Genomic DNA, 18,966 nt, shown 5'->3' on the forward strand with positions numbered 1-18,966 from the left:
GCCAGCTGTACACCGAGCCATTGATTACTACTCTCTGAGCCTGATGCTCCAGTCAGTTTTCTATCCATTTTACAGTCCATTCATCTAGCCCATACTTCCTTAATGTGCTTGTGAGAATGCTGTGGGAGTCAGTATCAAAAGCCTTCCTAAAATCATGGTATACTATATCCACTGGTTTCCCACGTTTATGGAGCCAGCCATCTCATCATCACAGATGGCTGGTTGGTTGGTTGGTAGGTTGGTTAGGCATGGCTTGCCTTTGCTGAATCCATGCTGACTGCTCCTAATTGCCTTCTTCTCTTTTAAGTGCTTAGAAATAGATTCCTTGAGGATCTGCTCTGTGATTTTTCCACTGAGGGGAGGCCGACTGATCTGTAGTTCCCTGGATCTTCCTTTTTTCTGTCTTAAATATGGGCACTATGCTTGCCCTTTCCCAATTATCTGGGACCTCTCCTGTTCACCATGAGTTTTCAAAGATGATGGCCAATGGCTCTGCAGTCTCATCAGCCAACTCCCTCAGCACACTTGGGATGGGTGCATCCCATCTGGCCCCATGGACTTGTATATTTCAGGCTTTTCTAAATAGTTCCTAACGTGTTCTTTCACCACTGTAAAATATCAGTAGTAAAATATGTCAAGTCTTACAGAAGACTAGGAGTGGTAAAGTATTTGCTTTGCTGACTGACAACACAAGTAATATGAAAGCAGCATGGGAGATCATAAAAGATAAATATCCACATATTACTGCAAGAGAATGTGCTTCTGATGGCCTAAACTTGCTTCTTAATGGTTTAATGAAGTTGGACACACTGAAAATATCTATAATAGAGCGAAAGAAGTTATCAAATACGTAAAATCTACTCATATTTTAGCTGCAATCTTTAGGAAGAAGCAGGAAGAAAAGTATGGGAAGAATAAAATGACAACTCAAACTTTGTAGTAAAACTAGATAGGGTGAAGTGGTGATCTCATTTGAAAGTTTACTAAAGAACAAAGCAGCTCTTCAAGAAACAGCAATAATGAAAGATCTTACAGTAGCTCAAAGCATAAGGAATACTGTACTTGATGAGGATATCTTCTGGGTCCAGCTGCAAAACTCCCTGAAGATTAAAGCCAATTTCTTCAGCAATCACTGCATCTGAATTGGACAGTGCACTTTTCTCAGACATGATTTATCTAAGGGCCCAGATAAAAATCAGCTCTGTTTGACAATGTAGGTATATCTCCACTTACAAGTACGGAAGAGGGAAAAGTGAAAGACTTCACTAACAGGCAGGAAGAATTTTGTTGCCAGCCAATTCATGCTGCTGCAAATCTTTTGGATCCAAGATTCAAAGGTAAAAATGTCAGTGATGATAGGATTGCTACTGCATTCAACTGGATTCCAAAACAAGCAACCCATTTAGGACTTGATGTTGGCAAGGTACTTTAAAATGTTGTAGAATATAGAACACGGTCAGGTATTTGGTCCAGGAGTGCAATCTGGGACTCTGCCAAGTATGTTTCTCTTGCAACATGTTGGCAAGGCCTTTGTTACAGTTTTTTACTCCACTTGCTTCTCACCTGCTTCAGATTCCTCCATCTTCTGTAGCATGTGAAAGAAACTGGTCTACATTTGGAAATATACACACAAATTAAGAAATAAACTAAACTAATCTGTGACAGAATAGAGAAGCTTGTTTCAATCCATTCAAAACATCAGTATTCTGAAGTCCATAAAGATAAAAATGAAGGTTCAGATTCAGAATCAGAAAATATTGATAGTTCAGAAACTGGGCCTGACTCTGATTAGACAAAGAAACTTGTAATGCTAATACTTTCAAGGATATATTTGATTGTTTTAAATGAAATATTGGTTTCGTGTAGCAGATTTTGTCTCCAGCTTTAGAAGAATTTTTCTCTGAGCTTTTTTCCTAAAAATGAATTTCTTCTATTTCTGGAGAGTGCTGTCTGTATGGTGTAGACTTTTTAAGTCCAGATAATATACATGTCCTTTTGTTTACTACAATGTAGATGGTTTCTATTTTCAACTTTTATTTTTTTCCTAGTTCTCATTAGCTGACAAAAGCTAAGATATGCTCAAGTACCTTAGGGTGCAGCAGCTTGTAGCTCCATCTATAACAATAATTACAAATAATTATTTTAAATGCCCTAGTTTTATTCAAATAATAATAAGGCATCTATACTTTTAAGTTTCATAAATATACCAAGCATTACAATGTTATGTGCTAAGTTATATGTAATATATTCTATGTTCTTAAAGTAGTAAAATACATGTAGATAGATAAGAAAATAAATATGGCATATTTCAATTTTTCCCAAAATTTCTGCTTTTTTCCATAAAAAACAGGAAAGAGCACATTTTTCCCCCATGGCTTCAAAATGTCCAGAAATTTTACATCTCTATTGTTTGCATACAAGAATATAAAGTAAAGGTCAATCAAACAGACCTAGTAGTATCTAGGACAGGTACTAACCAGCTAGTTTGGAGGGAAGACTGTTTCAGTACAAGGCTTTGAAGGAGGGAATCAGGAAGGTAAAAATTAGGATTTTTAAAATCACCCACAAACAGGAAGAAGTTTTCCAAACAACTCTGAGAATTTATAGTTTCAGAAAAGTATGAAAAAACCAAAAGTTATATGAAGTTATTGCCAATTAAAAGGTGCCTGGCTGATTATATCAATGTTCTCTATTCACTCACAGAGCAAACGTTCTTGGCTATTTACTCATTCACAGAAACAGCACAAATAGCAGTGGTCCACCACACAGCAAGGCACATTTCTGGAGGAGGCAGAAAGGTATTCTAATCTCCTGACCTAATCAGTCATTCCATCCTACTTGTTCCACTAACAAGACTGCCAGTTGTGATGTGGAGACTTGTCCACTTGAAGCCAGAAAGAGATCAACAACTCATTTAACAGAAGGCTTTGAGCAATTGATAGCATTAAGTTACAGTGACTAATAACCCTAAGCCATATTCAAAACCAGCAAAATACAGGCTGAAAGCTTTACAAGCCAATGCAACTTTCTGAACCTAGGCTGTGAGGCCTGCATTCATTCCTTGGCTGTAAGATCCAATTTGACAGATGACCCTTCATCAAAACATAGACCAGTTTTCCCCTCCTAATACTTCGTTCTAAAGAAGTGGATTTTTTTTTTTTTTTTTAACCAATGTGCCTGTAAGAACTATAGGCAAAACTTCTCCCTCTGTTGTTAAATCAAGGTTAAAACAAGCTCAGCAGAAGGGTGAACAAACAGGATCAAAAAAGTATAAAAATGTGGTCTCACTGACTTTGAAATGCCCTTCCCAAAGTAATAATGAAATCAGCTGGTTGTATTCAAATTCCAATAACATACTGCTCACCTGCACAGGATTTCATACGTCTCCAAGAGATTACATGCTCGAGGGAATTTAAGCTCCTGTAAGAAAACAAGACAAGACATTGCTGATGTGTTATGGGTTTAAAAGGAAGGAGCAGGGGGGAAAAAAAAAAAAAGAGCGAGAATGCCAAACAATGTACTAAACACTGTGCAGGTTTCTTGCCTACATCACAGCTCCGCCAGCCCTTCTCAATGGGCAAACTACCAATACCACAAAGCAGGTTGTTGGACACCACGTAACGTCTTGGGAAGAAGCTACGTCCAGGCAGAGTACTTTTTAATGCAAACTGAGCTATGGTGCCATGAAAGCTGGCAGCAGGAATGTCAGGCACTAGGTGCCAGAGTTCTAGTTCAAAATGTTACAACAAAGAGGACTTTTGAAAACAAAGTATTCATTGATACTACCATTTCTCCAACCCCGGTAAATAGCAGAACCACATTCCACCCAGGGAATACAAATACAGTCTATTCCAGGAGGGTTATCAAATGACATGCTCTGTTTAATGGCCCTAGAGATTCTTCTCCAAGACTCAACTCCTACTGACCTACAGAGCAACAATCACGATAAATGAAAGCCTAACTCCAAGCACTGACACTCCACTACTTCACATAAATTGGCCATCTAGTATGTTGTAAAAACGTATGTTTCCTTATGAGCAAGTGGAGCCAACACTCTTATAAGGCTCTTGAGAATCTCAGGATAGACATACAAGCCCACTCTTACAGAAACACTAAAAATACCACCGCTCTCCAAGCACACCCTAGTTAGTAGCTGCTGATGAGAAAAAAAGCCCAATGGTCTGCCCTTTCAGCAGAAGAGATACCACAGACCAAGGGGGAAAGGGATTTTAAATGTGATACTGAAAGAACAGGGTAATTTTCAGAGTGCTTCCCTGATGGTAGGAAGATGCTTTAGTTCAACATATAAAATTGAAGTATGTCAAGATCTCCTTCCTACCCAGGTACAAGAGGAGTGCTATTTCCCAAAACAGGCTCATCTTACCTTCCAGATGGATTTTGTGACATTCTTTGTGTCTATTATGACAGGAAACAGGCTGTGAATATTAGTCTTGAACTCTTCATAGCTTTCTGAAGGAAAGAAAACAAGAAAGGAACAAATATATAGAAGAAAAGATGCTGTAGAAAAGAGGAAAAGAAAACCTAGTGTTTTATGAAAGCAGTGTTTTATAAAGCAGTTTTAAGTATCTTTCTGCTCCCTGTTTCATTATGTCACCCAAAAACTAGGAGCCCTACAGGAAAAGCAGTCCCTGCCCTAGAAGTGGAAGATCAGAGTCAGCTAACCAGCTTCTCCCCACTCATTCTTATGCAGAGTGAATCATAATCGCTGAATCTTGTCCTGGATCTCTCTCCAACTGCAGAAAAAGTGTTTTTGGAGAGGGCTGGGCAATCTTGTCATTGCTATTGCATAGGACATTACCTGGAAGGGGCCTGTAGAACTTTTCATGAAGATGTAGAAGGTCCATCAGCATGTTATGTCCCACCAGTGGCTAGGGGAGAGAAGTATAAAACCCAACAGCAAATCAGCATGAAGACCTGCCAAGCAGCCACATAACTATTCCATGCAAGCCCATTCAAAAGTTGGACCACTTAGCACAGTGTCACAGAAAGGTCACAGTAAAGTCAATGCCATCAGTGAGTTAAGACCTCTAAATGTTAGGGTAAGGAGGACATTAACAGTAGCATTTTGTTAAAAAGTGATCTGAGAAACTTGAAGGAAGACGACCAGGCCTTTAAAAATCTCTGTTTCACTGGCTCAAAGATTTGTTTTCCGTTTTTTTGGTTCTCAGTTGCAACTGTATTCTAGCACCTGTGAGCCCCAGAAGGGCCCTTCTGACCTACATATCAACAGTGACAAAGTGTCTTACATGGGAACTTAGTCAACAGTTCTGTCAGAAAGAGGCAAACTGCTATCCTATATCAGGCCAATGGTCCTCAACCTTGACAGAGACCAAGAGCAACATAGTCCTCAACCTTGACAGAGACCAAGAGCAAATGACCTGCAACATCCTCTAAGTGGACTGCCAGACAAACCACGATAACCTGTGCAAAAGGGAAGTACCTGCTTAACTCTTTTGCTTGTTAGCTTATGCCCCAAAATGAGACTTAGCATTTCCAAACTCTTAGATCTTAATAAAAATGAGTCAAAACAGGCCCTGGCTCCTCTCCTATCAGTCTGCTCAACTTGTGGGGCCAGTAAGAGTGCAGCATAATGAAATCTAAGTTTCATGTCAGTTAATTAAGGAGTAATCCTGAGTAAATCTCAGCAAAAAATTCATTATGTAGTCAGATATCATGTGAAATAATAGTGATGGTTAGATAAGGCCTATCTAACAGTTATCTAAAAACTTTATCTAAACACTAACATTTGTTTGGCTGACAGCTGCAAAGATGTTAACCAAGTCAGTCTGTATGGTCATTCACTGCTCTAAATCAGTTTATTTATCTCTTATAAAATATCTTGCATACTCTATCACAACACTACTACCACCGTAACAAACCCAAAAGCCCATAGATGGGAATGGGGATGATGAGTTATACCTTCTTGGCTTTAACAAGTGTCTGGAAGAGGCTAGTGAAACCCTGGGCAGATAGGAGAATGAACTCCTTACGGCAGAAGTCACAAGAAGTGTTCTCCAGATGCCAGCGATGCCGGGGATTCATCTTTTCTACTATCACCTGAAAAAAACAGATAGCAAAACTATAGTGAGGAAACCTACACAATGTAAAAACCTAAACAGATTGTCTAGTAGGGCAGTGCAATGCTAACAACAAAAGTGGTTAGCTGTATTAATCCAATATCAAGCAGATGATAGGGTACCATACCATTCAACCGGTTCAGAGTGGTATGAGCTTTCATAGGCAACAGCCTACTTCATCTGATGCTAGGAATGCATGACATGTGGCAACACAGAGCCAATCCCAACATTGCTGAAGCTGTAGAAGCAGCCTGTCAATATAGAAGGTGAAGACTGCCTTTGACAGGGGGCTGTCCCAGGGCCAGTCACAATATGGTCCCACCAACCTGTCTAGGGTAGGTGGCCCAAATTCGCCTGCCATACCTTGAAGAATTCATAACCAGATGGGAAAATGTGGGAAGCTGCCTATTTAATGCCCTGATGCCAAGGGCACAATACACGGCTCTGACTTCTCATTTACCATGTCCCATGCTTCGCAGATGGCATTCAAATCACTCCCAACTTTCCTGGCCCCGTTGTTGGGCCACACATGGCCTCTGGCCCAAATTTAGTCTCAGGCATACAGAGACTTACCTTGGCTGTATGCCCCCTCACTGGGGCCTCAACTCCCACATGCACTCTGGGCTCCTGCCTCTCATTAGGTTCCTAGCCTCATACTCTCTACCCCTCACTGGGGTCACCATTCTACCTCCTCACTGGGGCTTCTGGGCTTTATGCCCCTTGGGCCTCAGATGTCTGTTGACATGCCTGGACCCCACTCTTGGCCTATAGACCACTCATGCCTCAGGTGTCCATCAACATACCTCACTCTTAGTCTGGCCTCCCCCTAGGCCTCACTCCTATTCCGGCCTCCCCCTAGGCCTCACTCATTCAGGCTTTGAGCCTTGGGCCCTCCTGGCCTCCCTGTGGTTGTCCAAGCCTGTTGTTTTTCTCTCAGGGTGTGCTTCCCTCGCCTTCCCCTCCATGGCATCACCCACAAGTCAGCAGGTGCAGAGGCTTTCTAGTGCCCCATACTCAACTTTCAGTAGGGGGGCACTGGTGTGGCACCCCCTGAGGATTGCCCCACCACAAACAGCCCCACCACACCATCCTCCCCAGCAGGGTGTAGTTTCAGGTCAGTCCCCAGGACCAATTGCAGACCCACCTGCCCTGGTCTTTCTCTCTACCAAGCTGCTCACTCCTGGGCACCCTGCTGCAGCCTCCATCTTGTAAACTGCACTCATCCACTGGGCCCTCTCTCTCTGACCCCCTTATAGGATTCCTCCCCTCAGGAGGCTGGGCTTCAGCCTCTGTCATTTCAGCACGATCAGCTGAGCCTATCCTTCCTTTGGCAGTGATGTCCCCACCACTGAAGGGACCTCAGCCTGTTTCTGGCTTTGGCCCCGCCTCCAGGCCAGTCAGGATGCCAGATAGCTCTCTGCAGCCCTGGCCTGACACTCGCAGTGGGCTTCATCACCCTTTGGCCTTTCTGCCCTGGCCCCATACCATTGACCTGCTGGGATTCCTTGGCATTGGTGCAGGAGCAGCTGACCTTACTTAGCAAGGGTCTTCACTGGGCCCCACCATAAACAGCCATCTCTTATTGGGCTTGCCTAGAGCCCCAGAAACCTTACATGAGGCAGCCCTTCACTCAGCTGGGCTCATCTCCCTGGCCTGTCACTGCTAGTTCTCATTAGGGTTTGCCTAGCAGCTCAGCAGACCCACAACGGAAAGCCCCCTCCTAGGCTGGCTTCACTGTTCCTAGACCCATAGCCATTTCTTTGGGGCTTAGCATCCTTGACCTCCAAATATTCCTGGGGAGAAGAGCTCTGGCTTGATGATGTTACTCTAGCAGCGTCCCTCCAGCAACTGCTGGCTCTGCTCCTCAGGGGCTGCTCTTATACTGACGCTACTCAGCCCTACTCCAATCAGGCAGCCTCTTAGCTGTCATGTTACTACCTGATTGGCCCTTGCAGTCACCTGCAGGCTGCCTCACAGCCTACTCAGGCCTTTGAAGTGGCAAGCACCCAATGGTATACCACCGCAAGCTCCTTTTCCTTCTCTGAAAAGTAGCCAACACCCAGTTGATAAATCAGATGGGCTCTGACAGGTGTCACATTCCAGTTTCCTTGACTAGAGTGATGGTGACTATAATAGAGTCTTCCTCTTCCAGAGTATGAGTGGGTAGGTATGGAACATAAGTAACTTGGTGCTAATAAGGCTGACCACTGAAAAGCAAAGTCTGTAAAACTGGAAACAGGTCCTTTATTATGTGGGCAACAGCAGTGGTCCATCTCCTTGGCAAAGAGAATCCATACAAATCCTGAGGGCCCACCTCTAGATGAGAAAAGGGATCTGAGTGTATTTGCCTATCTTGTGACTCCTGACTTAAAACTAACAAAGGTGCTAACTGTGACTGATTTCTATGAGATTTCTAAGCAACCCACTGGTATATGAATTGAGACTGCTCATGGAACCCAGCAGCTCCTGCTTTCATTCAAAATAGAAAAGGAGCATGCTAAATTCAAGATAATGACCTAAATTCGAAAGGCTGTATAGTCTGCTACAAGCCAGAAACAGAACAGGTCTAAGGTTTTGTCTACAGTAGACAATCTCAGTGGCTGGAACTGCTGCTGGCAGACAGCAATCATCATACGGAAGCCAGAAGATCACTATCACACCCAAAGACTTCTGGCAGTTTCTCTACAACAACTATGGCAGCAGAGGCAAAGTGCATCTTGAAAAGGAACTGGCTGCTGGAAGGACTGAAGCAGCCAACAGAAGCCTTTTTTAAGTCAAAAACTGTTACTCCACTGGCAGAAAAGGGGACTTCACCACCACAGGCAAGCTCTGACTGTAAACCCATTCACAGTTTTGCCAGCAGAATCATGTGGTATACACCAGGCCAAAGCCTTCCAGGTTACCACTAAGAACAATTTAATAGTGAAAAAAGCAACTAGTGATGGTTATACAGCACATTTTTGTGGAAATACGCAAGAGGATTGAGGAGCCTGAAAATTCAGCAAAAATCATTTTAGTCAGAAGCACTCTGGGTTTGTGGAAACAACACAGAGCAAACTTCTTCATAGTCAGAGTGTGCAGACAGTGGCATAAGCTCCATCCAGAAGTGGTGTGATCATCTACCATGAAGATCTTCAAGAGAAGACTGGATGGTCATTTTGCTGGGGTCATATGACCCCAGTTGTCCTTCATGCCTAGTGCAGGGGGGCTGGACCTCATGATCTTGCAAGGTCCCTTCCAGCCCTTACAATCTATGAATCTTAACCCCAAGGTCTCCTCAAGAAAGAAAACCTGAATCATCCCCTTCATGCAGATCTGTGGTCAACCCTTCTCCTACAGAAAACTTTCCCACTAAAGCACCACCAAGAATTCCAAGTGCCACTCCCAGAGGTCTTGATATTCAACTCACCTCACTGTCTCCAAAAGGCTTCGTCCAAATACCAGGAAGTGCTCGTCTCAGAATCAGCTGCACCTCAAATATCTGAAAACCTGCAATCAAAAGCAACGAGAGAGACTCAAAAGTGGAGAGATGTTCTGCTTGGTAGAAATTAAAACATTTTTCAGTGGATAGGTCAGACTTGGAAGTGGAAACCAAGGAAAACATTCTAAAATAGAGGGGATACACCAGACCCAAGAAGGGTAATGACAGTACTCATTTCTATTTCAAATGAACTCGCTCTCTGTTAAGGAGTTTTCTTCTCAGTGAATACATACATAAATTAGTACATTTCCATGCTGACAGTGAGGGGGGGGAAATGGGACACAGAAGTAATATTATACAAAAGAAAATTTGTGGGGACAAAGGAGAAAGATGTTTGGGCACCTGGCAGGGGCATAGCCTGAAGACAGCCATGGCTCACCCTGTGGACCCCAGCCACTTGGAAGTTGGACAGTTTTGGTTTAGGACAAGGAAAATTGTCAGACTGTCACATTGTTCCAGAGATCCACCTCAGTTTTAAATGGAGCCACAGACACCACAAAAGCCTTCCCAAAAGCTCCCACAACAGAGCTGGTTATGGGAAGAGAAAAAAAAAAGGTATAGCAACATAATGAGGTGAAAATATGATAGAAGCTGTAGTACTGATGGTGAACTGGAAATTTTATTTAAATGGACAAGTAAAAGTGTTAACAAGATCGATAGCAACATGGATTGAACAAAGAGAAAAACCTGTACACCCAGTACACCTGCTCAAGCCACTGAGAAATCAACAATCTGATTTCATACCTGTTAGGTCAGAGACAACCATGGACTCCCCCTCTTCTGCTGAGGAGACCCAACGTGTCACTTCATCAATCACCACTTTCAGTCTATCCTTGTCTAAAGTGCTAAAAGAAGATCAGGAAGACAAGAACACAGACGTAAAAGCAATATTAAACTATGCTACGCTTTAGAGAAAGGAGGCCTGTTCATTTCTACTGTGGTCACTGTATAGAGACACTCACAGAAACAGCTTGACAATTCATAGACTCTGTATATTAGTCCCCAAGGAAACACAAAGCTGGAAATCAGACGTTCTCCCAGATCATTACAATTAAGTACTCTGACTACTTATGAAGCATTGAGCAAAGATCTCACTTTTACCTGCGGACTTTCCAATTGCCAGCAAAAAGTTCTTGCTGAAGTTTCTTCTCCTGTACCTCATTCATATATGGGATACCATCTTTAAGAAACTGGACACAGAACAAAAACCCAAAATAGCTGATTATTAACACCAAAAAATCCCGTGATTGATAAACAAGTAAAACAGTAGCATGATAGGAATGCTCACAATTGACATCTGTTTTGGGAGATTCACAACATTTATAATACTGTTCTCCCCATGTCTCCCCCATATTTTCTTGGAAAAATACAGTATTCAAAGCCTTCAGATAACTTCAAACAACTTACATAATAAAGGAAAGCTGTATTTATGAGATATGCAAAAGACTCAAAACGTAGAGGGAAAAAATCTAGAATGATGAGAGACTGTAGATGAGACACGAAGTTGGGGTCTTGGAAAATTGTAAATATAGAAGAACCAAAAGCTGTTTTTTCCAAAGTCAGTATTCTAATCTAGGTCTTCTGAGGAAATCCCAGCTTTAAAATTGTACCCAATTTAATTAAAACCTCATCCCACCACCAGTTTTACTTAGATACAACACTCATGTGCCTTCAGCTGTTGGAAAGTGCTGCTACATACTGGCACTAACTAATGTCCAACTAAAAGACAGCTGCACATCACAGACAGGTAAAATGAGCTTGCCTTAGTGAAAAGGTAAAGTTTGTTTTTGGGGGGAGGAGTCAGCACAAAGATAAATTCAATAACCATTTTCTCAATTGAGTTTCCAGTCTCACAATCCTATGTTGATTCTTACATCCTCTGTAGAATCCCATAGGCAGGACCACAGCAGTTAATTACTGAAACAGCACTGAAGATGCACAAAAACCCATCTCAAACACAAATGACCCAAGGTTATTCTCCCATCATGTAGATCCTACATGGTCCGCAGCATGGGTGACAGCCTACATAGCAGGAAGGAAGTCTTAATAGGCTGAGAAGAGCAGCCATTTTTCTCTTAAGGCAAAACTGCCAAAGATGTGGTGGCTGTGTCATGGCTACAGAACAGTTTAAATGCCAATACCCTTAGCAAGAACCCAGTCCAAGTGCTCAAGGCAAAAACCCACTTACAAAACAAATGTAGGGTTTAAGCATTTTCTTTTCTTTTTGTAATGTTTTCCCCTAGCTATGCAAGCCACATCTCTGCTCCAGTCATTTACAACAGAGAGAACATACCTTGTTATAGTCAAACCCATAATGAGTCAGGAACTGAATGCTAGATGCCTGGAAGGAGAATTCCGAATCCAGGGCTCCAAACATTGTGGGGAAGAGGAAAAAGTTATATGAATGTGCCACATACCTACAAGAAAAAGGAAAGACATCTGAAACAGGACTGTGGTGAAGGACTGCCATACTATAGCCTCCAGCACAGATCCCAACTGCATTATCTCCATTTAACATAAGCCATGGACTTGAAGAGCCCTCTTTACTTACTTGTTTGATTTCTCACTAGAAAATATTGACAAACCTGAAAGATACAAACACAAAGCCATAATACCGAGTTGAGCGTTTGGACCCATCTCCCACTTACTGCAAAACAAACAGGACGGGGCAAGTTCCCTTTAATATGCCATTTTATTAATTTACTGCTGCACCCGAATCAAGACAGTGACTTCTAGATCACCACTAAGATACCCCAATGAGGGTAGCATAGGCACAGGCTTCCCAGATAGTTCAACAGGAATAGGATTTCAGCATGCAGAGAGAGGAACAATTCATGTAGGCAAGGATACAGATGCTATAAAATAGCAGGGATGAGGAAAGCTGCTAATAAAAGTCATAAATTGTGTCATAGGTCTACAGGCTCAGTTGTACTACATGCAACACAACATTGGTAGAGATTTATTAACAGCAGAGATATCCACTGACAGAGCTCGAGCATCACAGACATTTCATAGGGCTGGAAGGGACCTTGGAAGATCATCAATTCCAACCCCCTACCTCAGGAGCAGGAAGCAGCTGGGGTCATAGGATACCAGCAAGAAAAGCATCCAGGTTTCTCTTGAAGGCGTTCAAAGTAGGTGCTTGAACCACCTCCAGTGGCAGGCTATTCCAGACCTCGGACAGTACAGAAGTTCTTCCTTACGTCCAGCCTGAAACGGTCTTGCAGGAGTTTATAACCATTTGACCTTGTCATCCCTTGGGGAGCTCTGGTGAACAAACGTTCCCCCAGATACCCCTGATAAACTTATAGGTGGCCATCAGATCACCCCTGAGCCTGCGCTTTTCCAGGCTAAAGAGCCCCACAGCTCTCAGCCTGGGGAAGGTCTGTAAGGTCTGTTTTCCTGACCTCTGATCATGCGCGTGGCTCTCCTCTGGACTCTCTCAAGCTTCTCCACACCTTTTTGAATTGTGGAGCCCAAAACTGGACACAGTACTCCAGCTGCAGCCTCACCAAGGCCAAGTACAAGGGAAGAATGACGTCCTGGGATTTGCCTGAGAAGCACCTATGGATGCAAGCCAGGGTTTGGCTTGCTTTACTAGCTGCAGCTTCACAATGCAGGCTTATGTTCATCTTGTGGTCAATCCTGACCCCCAAGTCCCTCTCGTCCATGGTGCTAGTCAGCGTAGCACTGCTGAGCCTATAAACATGCTGCAGATTTTTTCTCCCAAGGTGAAGAACCTTGCATTTTTCATGTTAAACACCATCAGGTTCTTGGCCACCCATTTCATGAGCCTGTCAAGGTCAGCCTGGATTACCTCCATCCTCAGGTGTGGATGCTTTACCCCAAAGTTTGGTATCGTTGGTGAACTTGGCCAGTCCGCTTCTGACTCCAGTGTCTACATCATTAATGAAGAGGCTGAACAATATCGGTCCAAGGACAGAGCCTTGTGGGACCCCACTGGTCACATGGGACCATGACGATTGACTTCCATCAACCACCACACTCTGGGTCTGACCACAAGCCAATTTCCCAGCCAGCGGATCATGGTGAACCCAAGGCCACAGTTAGCCAGTTTTGGTAAGAGGTGATCATGGGATACCAAATCAAAGGCTTTTTTAAAGTCAAGATATATGACATCAATCTCTTCCCCCTTGTCCAGGTGATAGGTCACCTGGTTGTAAAAGGAAATGAGACTGGTCAAGCACAACCTACCTGCAACAAACTCGTGCTGGCTATCCCTCAGGATGCTGCCATCGGCCAGTCCATTATGAATGGCCTCTTTGATAATTTTTCTAAGACCTTCCCCAGGATAGTGGTCAGGCTGATGGGCCTCTAGCTCCCCAGATCTACTTTCCTCCCTTTCTTGAAGATAGGCACCACACTGGCCTTCTTCCAATCATTGGGCACTTCACCAGAGCACCAGGAGCTCTCGAAGATCTGTGCCAGGGGCTGAGCTATGATGCTAGCCAGCTCTTTGAGTACTCTGGGGTGTAAATTGTCAGAGCTAGCTGACTTGAAGGTGTCCAGCCTCTCAAGGTGTTCTTTCACTAGGTCAGCATTGATGTAGGGCAAGGAACCACCCTCACTCAGGCGTGAGGTACAAGGTCCCTAAAATAGTCTCCAAAAGCCAGACCCAAGGCTTGGGAATCTTTAAAAATGATCTACAAGCAACATTTGGGGTGGGCTTTTTGTCTTGTAATTATTTCTTTCTGAAAGCTTTTCCCTTTACCAAAACCTTGGAAAGGAAGGGTCCCCCCCATCTTAACGAAGGTTTCTAGAGGAAGGCTTACACAGCCTGAGTAAGTAAAATTGTTGAATTTATTGTAAAGGTACTCATAAGTTAAATATGATTCATCTCAAACATTAGAGAGGCGTTAACAGAAAATCAAAACATTATAGTCTGACTAAATACCCTTTCCTTTCTCTTCCCTGAGTTTTCAGTCCTTTGTAGTATCAGAAATTCAATAGTTTCTGAATCACCATAGAGCAGATAATAGACAGGTCCTGGATTTCTAACATAAAAAGGTTGTTTCATTGTTCATCCTCTCTCTGTATTTTTCCTGCTTTTGTTTTATAAAAGAAATAAGGCACAAAGTGCATTTCATCCCTGCCAGGTTATCTTTCACGTGCCTCAAAGGTATGGACATCCCTAAACTACAAAATGAAACAAGGCTTTAATTGGGTCACCCAATACTTTTGTACTGCAGATGAATTTAAGGGCATACATGAAAGAAACCTTTCAAAACAATGCTCGCTGTCTCTTCAGGCAATGGAGACTGCTGCAGTAATAGCTCAGATACTTCCCTCCCATCCCTGTACTGATTCAAACACACTGCAGCACAAAGCAGCAGATGCAGAAAACATAACCACCTAGCTGTCTAGGCTGAAAAACCTATGTTAGCCTAACAATAGTAGACGTTTCATGCCAATACCTTCGCCTTCAACAACAATCCAAAAAAGCGGTGAACAAGACAGGGCTTGGGAAAGCAACATATTTCACTGTCAGGACCCAGGAGAATGAATATTGCATAAGACATTACATCTGAGAATCCAAGTGCTTATAAATATTAATCCTCACAAGACCCATGTGAGATAGCCTTCCCATGCCCCAATATGCTCATGTATAAAATGGGGTAAACATCCATTTCTTGGTCGCAAAACAAATCAATGGCAGCCTAGAACAGAACCTAGCCTGGCTTCTGGTATTTTTCCATTAAAAAGAAAAAAGGCATCTCAACACTGCTCTTTTAGGAGCAATACCAAATACAGTCAAAATTCATTAATAAACAGTCTGTATTCAAATTACTTAAGCTGTGTAATAACATGACCATTAATTAAAAAAAACAAAAAACAGATTTACCATGGGAGACAATGAGTGGGAACTGGGAAAAGAAACTTGGAAGAGCAAAACTGTATCCTTCCCCCTCCCAGAAAAGCCTCTAAACCTTTGCCCAGGCCAGATGCTTCACATCAGCAAATTTAAATGTTTGTCAAAGGAATCCAGAAGAAGAAATAGATTTTTTTTTTTTTTTTTTACAAGAACAAATGGAAGGGCTCACCGAGCTGGCACACTGTGAACTGCTGAACACTCCGTCTGGCCTTCAAATACCGCTCAGCAGGGGAATCGAAGAGACTATTTGGCAGTCATAGGGAGGGGGAGGAAAAGATACTCCTGTAATGCATCATTTTAGTTCTTTCAGAGCAAAACTATGGCAAGTCCTGCTACCGTTTAAAATCACTTTATCTTACATGGGTTTTTTGAGTCTAGCAACTTTACCTAAGCTGTTTGCCTTCTGGAAAGGCTGAATGTAAACCTGTGTACTCCATATCAAGGCCTGTTGAGACAGAACAAAGAGATGCCAGAGCAATTATATCTGTGTTTTGCCAGTCTTTTGCAACTGCTTTAAAAGGGTAAGGCACCCCGAGAGATGTACCCTCCCAGTCTGAATGCACCTGACAAATCCTGACCCAACAGGAAAATCAAAGGAAATTAAGTCTTCCATGTGGTATCATGGAAATTAAATCTTCTCCTTTTCAGTCCGAGCATTATTCAGCCACACCATGGAGAGGCTAAAATAGAACTCTTTTGGAAAGGAAACTACTTCAAAACGTTCACTTGACAATGTTTTCCCAGTCTAAACTAGTACCATGTACTTCACCCTGGAAAGCCCAACCACTATCATTTCAAATGCCTGCAAAGTTGTCTCATTTTGTTAGGTGATTTCTGGTACTTTTAATTACTAGAGAAAATCACTGACAGATTGTGGCAATATTGTGGCAGAGGCAGAACAGGAGGCAAAAAAGGGACACAATGAATTCTGACGTTCATGGTTAAAGCTGAAGTTGTTTTGACATGGCTACAGAAAAGGGTCTCCTCCTCTCTTCCCCTACCCCGGACATCAACACAGAGTACAATCTGTTTGGATGCCTTACCTGTGCATTCCCCTGCTTTCAACATTTTTAAGTTTAATCTTTATTCTAAATTTCTATTTAAAATATTAGTTGCAACAATATGGTAGTACTGATTTTTAAAAAGCCTTAAATTATAAATATGTTAACTAGACCTTAAGAAAATCATCACTGGGAAAATAACCTGTTCTTCATTTACAGATCAGGATGGAATGGAAAATTCTGAGGAAGAGAATATGGAGGGGGTGCATCACATTCTTTTTCTACTGGAACATTTTCATCAGCTGAGATAAGAAACTTGATTAGATAAGATGACACCCTAAAATGAACAAATGGAAAAAGCCTTGAGCTTTTAAGCTGAGATACTCATAGGGTTTATTTATACTAAAAAATCCTGCTACTTCAACTGCGGTATGATGTAGAGAAACCTCCCCCAGCACAGGTCCAATCATATCAGTACCCCTTTTTAACTTGGTCCATTTGGGGAACCAAAATGAAGTACAATGCAAGAGACTTCATACTGTTGTCGGTACAGCCACATTAGGGCTTCTACCACAGCAACAGCAACCAGCTCCAGCTATACCCCTTACCTACTGTATACTTACTGCCCCACATTTTCAAGTTCAATTTTCAAACATAGCTTTTTCCCCCCCAAAAAGGTAATTAACTGCAGATAAGACCTCAAACTGCCATTGCCCTAACGGAGCCCCACAACAGACTCAAATCTCACAGGGAAGGACTCAGTATTAAATGCGCTAGAAATGCCACATTAAAAAAAACTGGATTTGGTAATTTTATCATATGCACAAGAATACTGCATTAAGTCATGATGGCAGGGGGCCTAATTGTAGGTCACAACCCTGTGTATAAATCAAGTGTAATTTTTATCCTTTCGGAGGGAAAAAGGCCAACATCACCAGGTGTATAGCAATACCAGTAAAGCATTTGAGCGCAGACCTGCCCCAAAAGCCACTTCCTTGACCAGTTCCTTGTCGTGCTCATGCAACATTCAAACAAATGAGGGAAGAGGCAGGATGAAGCAGCAGAAATTACTGGAGGGGACGGAAGGGGCAAGGGAGGATTCTGAATAGGCAGCACTATGACTGCTTTTGGTAGGCATTAATTGCACTCATACCCCTGAAAACCAGACAGCTGAAAAATAAGGTTATACAAAGAGCAGGGGAGAAGAGTTTTTCAGTGCTTTTCTCCATCTTCCTCAGCACCAGTGCTCCTCTCGAGGGCCTGCTCTCCTGTCTATGGCAGAAGAGGCTGTGGCACAGACAGTACACAACAGACTGGGAAGAGGGCAGGCAGACCGGACAGGAAGCAGAAAATGGCTGGGAGCAGAAAGCAGAGCAGTGGATTGGGCAGAGAGCACAGAGGTACAGCAAGAAAGCCGAGCAGGCAAGGGAGCACAGGGCAGAAAGCAAACCAGCCATGTGAACAAGGAACGCAAGGGAAAAAGCACAACGCAGAGCAGCAGAGAAGCACAGGGAAGTTAGCAAAAAGCAGAGCGGATCAGGCAGGGAGCAAAAAAAAACCAAACCCAAAACAGGCAACAGATAGGGAAAGAAACACAAAGCAAGAAGCAGAAGGCAGAGCAGCACATCAGGCAGAGAGAGTACAGGGCAGGGAACAGAAAGCCGACTAGCACACCGAACAGGGAGCACCAGGTGGAGCAGAACGCCGAACAACAGAGCGGGAGCAGAAACCCGAGCAGTGGAGCGGGCAGAGAGGAGAAGGTGGGGAGCAGAAAGCGGAGCAGCCGCGCGGCCCCGCCCTCACCCAGGAAAGCGGCGCCTTGTACGAGGCGCTGCAGCCGGGGCAGGCTCCGCTCGAAGCGCCCCGCCCCCACCTCCATCTCAGTGTCGCGCTCAAGCCTCCCGCCCGGCCGCACCCGCGATGACGTCACCAACCCCACCCCACGACCGGGGTTGTTTGTTTCGTTGTTTTTAAAGAGAGAGCGGTGGGGGGGGGGCGAGAGCAGAAAGCAGTGTGGCAAAAGTGGGCAGGGAGCATGCAGGCAGCAGAAAGAGAAGCAGCAGCAGAGCAGGCGGGGAGCATGGGGCAGGGAACCAGGCCGCAGAGTGGATGGGGACCAGAGAGCAGAGCAGGCAAGGAGCACAGCGCAGAGAACTGAGCAGCAGAGCAGGCAGGGAACCGACAGCAGAGCAGCAGATAGGACAAGGGGGGGGCACAGAAAGCAGAGCGGCAAATTGGGCAGAGAGCAAAAAGCAGAGCAGCAGATCAGACAGGGAGCACAGGCAGTGGCCCTTTGTCAAGAATGACTGTATAAAAACATAAGCATTGCCATTTGCTGGGGCAGACCACAGGCCCACATGGCCCAGTCTCTTGTGTCACATGGGGTCCACTTCCAGACCATCCATCGCCACCTGCTCTACGCACTCGTGCTCCGCACCCTCCACCATCCCTCCTCGCTTGGACACCAAGTGGAGGGACATGCTCAGCAAGGAC

General features: G+C 43.7%; 1 protein-coding gene across 3 annotated transcripts in view; it reads right to left on the reverse strand.

The window, feature by feature from the left end:
• Positions 1-18,371, reverse strand: part of PNLDC1 (PARN like, ribonuclease domain containing 1) — a 28,366-nt gene extending 9,995 nt beyond the window's left edge. The window contains exons 1-12 of one of the 3 annotated variants that reach the window (XM_019550005.1): positions 18,277-18,371; positions 15,860-15,917; positions 15,642-15,715; positions 12,131-12,164; positions 11,873-11,996; positions 10,681-10,769; positions 10,324-10,424; positions 9,508-9,587; positions 5,941-6,078; positions 4,820-4,889; positions 4,385-4,470; positions 3,365-3,420 (exon numbers count right to left, since the gene is read on the reverse strand). In XM_019550005.1, the coding sequence (XP_019405550.1) occupies positions 3,365-3,420; positions 4,385-4,470; positions 4,820-4,889; positions 5,941-6,078; positions 9,508-9,587; positions 10,324-10,424; positions 10,681-10,769; positions 11,873-11,996; positions 12,131-12,164; positions 15,642-15,715; positions 15,860-15,917; positions 18,277-18,352 (986 nt within the window). In that variant the 5' untranslated portion in view covers positions 18,353-18,371. Of the gene's footprint in view, positions 1-3,364; positions 3,421-4,384; positions 4,471-4,819; positions 4,890-5,940; positions 6,079-9,507; positions 9,588-10,323; positions 10,425-10,680; positions 10,770-11,872; positions 11,997-12,130; positions 12,165-15,641; positions 15,918-18,276 lie in introns of all 3 variants that reach the window. The other 2 variants (XM_019550006.1, XM_019550007.1) reach the window with 2 other exon arrangements.
• Between the last annotated feature and the right edge of the window lie 595 nt (positions 18,372-18,966).

The sequence above is a fragment of the Crocodylus porosus genome, unplaced genomic scaffold, assembly GCF_001723895.1.
Source record: "Crocodylus porosus isolate Cpor-Errol unplaced genomic scaffold, CroPor_comp1, whole genome shotgun sequence".
In the NCBI taxonomy this organism is placed as follows: Eukaryota; Metazoa; Chordata; order Crocodylia; family Crocodylidae; genus Crocodylus; species Crocodylus porosus.